This window comes from Papaver somniferum, chromosome 1, assembly GCF_003573695.1.
Source record: "Papaver somniferum cultivar HN1 chromosome 1, ASM357369v1, whole genome shotgun sequence".
In the NCBI taxonomy this organism is placed as follows: domain Eukaryota; kingdom Viridiplantae; phylum Streptophyta; class Magnoliopsida; order Ranunculales; family Papaveraceae; genus Papaver; species Papaver somniferum.
The window spans coordinates 73,208,951-73,215,730 of record NC_039358.1 but is presented as its reverse complement, the minus strand read 5'-3'; the positions used below and the strand labels follow the sequence as shown (position 1 = coordinate 73,215,730).

Here is a 6,780-nt window from a genome sequence, read left to right as displayed (position 1 = left end):
ATAGTTCACGGTCAAGTATCAGTATGAAAGTTTGTTACCACATAAACAACCATAGTTCCTCTAAAAGAAAAAAACAACTACTTAACCGCAAACATAAATCTAAACAAGATTTTGACTGTTTATTGATTGAAATTCATTTTCATTTTGAAACTGTGATTTTTTTTCTGTTTTAATGAGGAGAAGATAATCTATGTTGATTTGTTCCTTGGACTAGGGAAAATTGTTCTTGATTAATAAGTATCTTATATAAGACTGGATAAGAATAAATTATATTTTGGTTTAATCACAAGGTAAGACATGAAATGGTATATACATGGATGCAAGCGTGGTGAATCTAATAAGTAAAATAAATAAATAAATCAGAATATGGTTTACTAATGATTTCTTCCAGACAACTCATGATTATCCGTGGCGCCAGTGAGCTTCAATTATGATGAATTAAGATCAACTGAAATTAGTCATCTTACCGCTGTTGTAAAATTGAGAAATACAAAGCTTAACTTTTAATTTTTATGAAATAAATAAAACGTGATTCTTTATAATGGAGCAATGAAATAAAAAGAGTGATCTTTATTCTCCAAAGTAAACGAAGAACTTGGTTTTTCATTTTTTTTCCCTTATTCGATAAGTGTGAAATATAAAAAATATATATTGAGTTAGTAAATCTTGATATGGTAAGACAGATGTACAAACTATATATTTGGGTACAGATGATCTGGACAAGATAAATATGGTTACATAGATTAAAAGCTACAAATAGTGTGCATGTGTGTTGCACTTCGACAATATTATTTAATCTTTTCTTTTTTCGAAAGGTTATATATTAAGAGAGAAAAATATGTACAATATAGGAATACTTGATTAAGAGTAAGGAACAGTTTCCCAGTCAAACAGAATAGAACTTACAGGGACTTTGCTAAATGCAGACTTATCATGTAACCAAAGCACTACAGTTTACTTTATGAACAAAATAAGTCATTAGTATTATTTAATTTTTAACCATGTCTAACTGTTAAGGGAAAACATACCAAACTTTAGAGAAATACAAAAAACTTGAAAAACATAATTTTTGATATTATTATTTATGCTCGTTTCCTAGACAATTCAAAGGGCTTTCAACATATACAAAATTCACAAAAGTCCAATGTATAGTTTGAAAGATACGAAGATTTTAAATATTTATCTTTATTTTTATAAAAATGATATTTTGGTAAATGCTGATTTTTAATCCATTTACATTTAAATCCTTGTAAATATTGTTTATACCACTCCTTTAAAATCTAACGGCCAATTAAATAAAGTAAATCTAATAATCCCATTGTGGAAAACATCATCCAAATTACATAAAACAATGAACGGTGAATTTACATTTGAAAATTCTCAAATTTTAATAAGAGATACCTGATCTTGTTATTTATTAATATGAGAAGCCTGATCATCAATAAGAGAGATATATGTTTACTCAAATAAATTACGGAAACCTAACAATATAAAGGCATATGAAATAAACACCAAAACAGAAAGAGTTTCGCATTCTACCTCATCTCCATTGATCCTCTACTGATTTTCCTAATTAAAATTTCTTTAAGAACCCTAGATCCAATTCCTCCTCCTCTCCATAACTTTTGGTGTTCTGGTTTTTCTAATACCTTTGTGGTGGGAATCTTTTTATGACGGGAATCTTTTTTGGAATTTTCCTAGATCTAATGGTTGATGATTAATGTACGAAGATCTAACGGTTATGAAGGGTGAAGATTTGATATTCTCTTGCTCACATTTAAAGGGGATAAGAAGAAAAATCAATAAGAAAGTGGTTCCATAACTTTATTCGAACGTATCGCTTTTGGTGGCAGCCGTAGTTTTGATGAACCCACCAGTGCACACACCAAGGGCTTCGAAATTCAATGTTTTCCATTTTTTTATTTTATTTTAGGATAAGGAACTCTGGAATTTGATTTTCTTGCCACTTTATATATTTTGTCACTAGTATCATCACTCTTTTGTCACTAGTATCATCACTTAATAACTTCACAGTGACATCGGTCACTTTCTTGCTATTTATACCCGAAAATCTACTCTACGATCTCTGCAACCCAAGAAACCACTTAACAAGGCATGTATTTATGGGATGTGCCAATAGTCGACCTTCTTATGATAGCAATGTAACAGTTGTGCTGCTACTTGTGTACCTGGATTCATCTACTGCGTAAGGAAGTAGATTGAAATGCTAAGCATGCAACACTCAAAATTTCAACCACAGATGCGATATACAGTTCTGAGGCAGAATTATGAGGTTACCTCGCCTCTCCTGAACAATTAGCACTTGGTTGATTTGCATAATTCCTATCACGATAATACAGAAAACTACGACTAGCAAAGAGTAACGCAATGCTCAATGGACAAGTGTCGAAATTACGGAATGACAAACACATTATACAGTGTTTGGTAAGTAGTAGACTGGTAGGTTGAGCTAACTTGATTTTTACTTCCAGAACTGAGAGTTGGCATTAGGAAACAAAACAGTGCACATTCAAGCTTGATCAGGCTTCTTCACAGCTAAGCCATCCTGCATCCAAGCGGCATATCCTCCTCCCATGTTATTTACATGCTTGAATTCCTACATTCAAAAATTAAGGTATTCAGATAATTTCTCAGCTAACAACATTGATTAGCTGAGAAAATGATACAAGAACTAAACTTAACAAGGGATGATGACGAAGAAGAACGTACAGCCTTGAGAAGATCAGCAGATGCATCAAGTGACCTAACCCCACTTTGACAACCCTTCATATCATATAAACACAATTCAACGACTGCCAATTCAGCTCCGATTTTTAGTATAAAAATACAAGGGATCATTGTTCTTATAAAATACTCCCTCCGTTTTAAGAAGAAAAAAAAAGATACTATCACTTTTCCAATTTGGCCAATTTTTAGGCTAAAATGAAAAAGTGATGATATTTCTTTTTTAAAAACTGAGGTAACACTGGCGAAATTGGAGTATACCCAGATTAATTCGGGTATACCCAATAAGACAAGATAGAGTCCTTAAGAAGTAAAATCCAAAGCACCTTAGTCATATATTTTTGAAAATGGCTACGCTGATTTTGTTTAATTAACACTAATCAATCTGTTTAGTTTAATAAATCTTGTTAGAATAATTAGTTGAATTAAAAGTTACAAAATCTTGTTTTGGTTAGACTGAAACTATGGAATTTGTTGGAAGATTTTTGAAAAAAAAATATATTGTTTTAAGAATTGTTTTTATAGCAGAAATCAACTAGCCATACAATTCTAATAAGAGGATTGCACAGCTGTTTAATTGTTTCATTCTCCGAATTACAAAAGAAATCAACACTTTTAGAAATCACAATGCGAAAAATCGGTATGCCCGACTGAAAAAAACATGTCGACTAAGTATCTTTAGAGCATGAACAGTCGGCATACAAAGCATGCCAACCGAACTTAATCGGCATGCTAGACAAGAAACTAAGCATGTTGACCAAATATAGTTTTCCGCATTTACAGTCGCATTGTTCGAAAATGCAACACACTGACGACCGTGTATTAGTCGTCATCCTATTTTTTTACAAAATCACGACAAGCAACAACAAAATTTGATACAAGAAAACTTGTTTTATGGGAGTTATTAATCGTCAAGGTTTAGGGATGAAGATCATGACGACTCAGTAAATGTTACTTTCAGAAATAAAATTCTTTGAAAAGTCGTCACACTATTCATCCTACCACCTTGACGACTACTAATAAATATGAAAAGTCGCCATGCTCAACGAAGAGATACCATGACGATCGTGTAACTACAATTCAACAATTTCGATTTTTCCGACCTAATATACCATTCAAACAACAAAATAAAGTACTAGATAGAGTTTGAAAGAATTACTCAACAATAAAAAGATTCTAATCGACGATTCTTTTTCATATCAAAACGATGAAATATTGTGAAGGAGAAAGGAATTAATCATTATATTGGTGAAGAAGAAGAAAAAAATAAAATTTATTAGCGGAGGATAATTCGATAACTTCATACATATTAGACAACCCTTAACCCCATTATTGAGGTTGGAACAAAATTTGGGTACCCCAATTTGGCCAGTTATATTATATAACGAAAAAAATAAAAAAAATTACCACTATTAGATGATCATCCTTGTTGCAAGCGGATGCAACTTGTTCTAAGAATTCAGGATTTTTTACTCTGCCTGAAAATTTGGTATGAACCTTAATCAATTTATACCCATTTCTTCTATACCAAAAAACGAAAGAAAAATGAAAACAGAGAAAACAGAGTTTTTGTACAAAGAACAGACCTTGAGGTGTGTTGAACATGTAAGGAATATTAAGAGGATTTTCTACATCAATATGACCTTTGCTAAATTCTTCTGTAGTTCTGTTCATGAAAACCAAAAATGATTACAAATTAAGATTTGCATCAAATTAGAACTACAACCCCAAAAAATTTAAAATAAAGACTTACCGGACATCAAGGTAACGGTGACCAGAATGGGCAACAAGCTCCTTAGTTTTATGAACATCAATAGTCACAACTGTATCTGTAGTAGAGCTACGGAATAGCAGACAAGAAAGGAAAAAAGAACACAACACCACCAGAAACAGAGAAGAAAAATATACACGATTACAAAACAAATGAATAGTCATAAATTCAAATAGTAAAATCTGACAAGATGACAAATGAAATGAGAAACAATTCACCTTGAGTTGGATCCCATGTTGTTGAATGAAGAGTGGTTTTATAGAGAAAGGAGAGTTGATTGTTTGCGACTTTCAGCAGCACACTGATTTTGTTCCTCCGGTTTCTTAAGAGATGGTTGGTAGTGAAAAGAGAAAACTATCAAAGACAAATAAAGGGGACTACAAACTTTTTGTAAAAACTTTGATATGTGTGAAAACTATAAAAAACCATCACAAGATAAAAAGAGAGTTGGTTTCCGTTACGTCACATTAGTTTGGCACTATTTTATTTTACTCGAGGTAAGGTGACAGTTTATGATGATGGTATGTCCAATTTTACATGATAACATGGGATAATGACTCCACGTGTATTCAACTTTGTATTCGGTTGTAGTCTTGCAAATCTCAAAGCTCTCGGCCTACTATGAGCAAGTATCACCCAACTAATACAAATATACAATACACCAAGTCACACACAAATGCTATCATATCTCCCTGTTCATAACCCCAGAAAGTCCAACTCCTAAAGCACTTTGTGACTTCTTTTATTTTTTTGCCAAGCACTGCAAGCTTACGAATGCATGCTTACAGCGAAGGCTTATTGTTGACAGCATAATCTTGTGGACAACAATTGGGAGTAGTCAAATACATACTGACAGTTAAAGCTTTTCACTGTTCCATCAAAACAGTGTGATCTTGTAGAGCGCAAGCTGGGGTAAGGCTTAAAAACTCCCACTGTGATGACGACAATGTAAGAACTAAAACAACAGAATTCTCCATTTTCAATGAAAAAGCTGATTTTATTCATTAAGACACAGAAATTGATCAACAACCTATCTATTACAGTGCCAACTCCCCTTTTTCTATCTCTATTCTAACTAAACAGACCAGTTACCATTACTGTGTTTCTATTTGATCTGTTTCAAATACACCTGCAGAAGACATCAATTCAATTTAAATATTTCTTGGATCGATCTGTTTATCCTTTGGAATGTAAAAACTAAAGAGACACCAACAACAAAATGCTTTGAAGTAATTTCAAAAAAACATTCCTGTACAACTTTACACCAGTGGAAGAAAGAACCAGGCTTACAAGTTTTCCATTTTCTCTTATCATCTTTGTGTATCATGGGATGATTTACATTATACTGTGAGGATTCCTTCACACAAATTGTTATGTTTTGAAGAATCCAAGATAGGAATCTTTGGTCTAGACACTACCCTTAAGAAACCATACATGATAGAGCTTCAGCTAGCTTCACATAGCTGCATAGATTTTTTTAGGATGTTAATCGACAAGAAAACCATGATGCGTCAAGTCTAAATCAGATGGGTTTGTTTCTCTACATGTACATTATCACAGTGTAGGGATTCCCTATACAGGTGTCTGGAAGGTTTTGCTTTGCAAAAGACAACCTATGTTATCATTCTAATGAAATTCAAATCCATATAATTTTTAATACAAACAGAAGTAAAAGGTGATTTCGTGATTTCACCTTGATGTGGGTCTCCTACTGTGTGTAAGTGAGTGGTGGGTGTGTACAGATCCTCACCCTTGAACGAAAAAAAGTAAGAAACAGACCAATGTTATTCTATCAGCTCAGAAAGGCGGCGACTCCTGAACTCACTGATAGTTGCTGCCATTTCTTCCATAGGCAACCTAGCCTAAAAAAGAGGAAACAAGAAAGCTCAGTAACACTTCACGAAAACAAACTGAACTCCATGGAAGGAAAATATCACCTTGATAAAAGATGGGAAGAAGACAAGAAAGAAACCAATATCTGCTTACTTGTGCTAGAACAGCAGCAGTAACTGGAGACTTGGCTCCAAAGTCTCTAGGATAACCTGGTAAGTGAGTTGATTACATTGTGCACATTATTAAGTGGAGGTGTTGTGACAAATCCTGAAAGGGCTCCAAATCCTTATAGCCATAGGCTGATAGGTTAGTGGAACTCTATTAAGAAGCTATCATTCAAAAAGTCTTACAAACCAGCACAACATATTTATCAGAGGTGTAGCGATTAAAATGAGCAAAACGAAATAGAATGAGAAAGGCAAAGGCAAAGA

At 33.3% G+C, this 6,780-nt stretch overlaps 1 protein-coding gene across 3 annotated transcripts; it reads right to left on the bottom strand.

Annotated features, from left to right (window-relative positions):
- Positions 1-2,124: 2,124 nt before the first annotated feature.
- LOC113290670 (thiosulfate sulfurtransferase 18-like) lies at positions 2,125-4,901 on the bottom strand. Of its 3 annotated transcripts, XM_026540263.1 has the most exons (6): positions 4,735-4,901; positions 4,499-4,585; positions 4,332-4,411; positions 4,153-4,223; positions 2,731-2,784; positions 2,201-2,617 (listed from the first exon to the last, which is right to left on the bottom strand). In XM_026540263.1, exons 1-6 carry the CDS (start codon positions 4,749-4,751, stop codon positions 2,531-2,533), a joined length of 396 nt encoding a protein of 131 aa, XP_026396048.1. In that variant the 5' UTR covers positions 4,752-4,901; the 3' UTR covers positions 2,201-2,530. The 3 variants fall into 3 exon arrangements, with proteins under 3 accessions (XP_026396044.1, XP_026396048.1, XP_026396039.1); XM_026540254.1 differs by lacking the exon at positions 4,735-4,901 and having other exon boundaries at positions 4,499-4,728; XM_026540259.1 differs by lacking the exons at positions 2,731-2,784; positions 4,735-4,901 and having other exon boundaries at positions 2,125-2,617; positions 4,499-4,728.
- Positions 4,902-6,780: the final 1,879 nt, after the last annotated feature.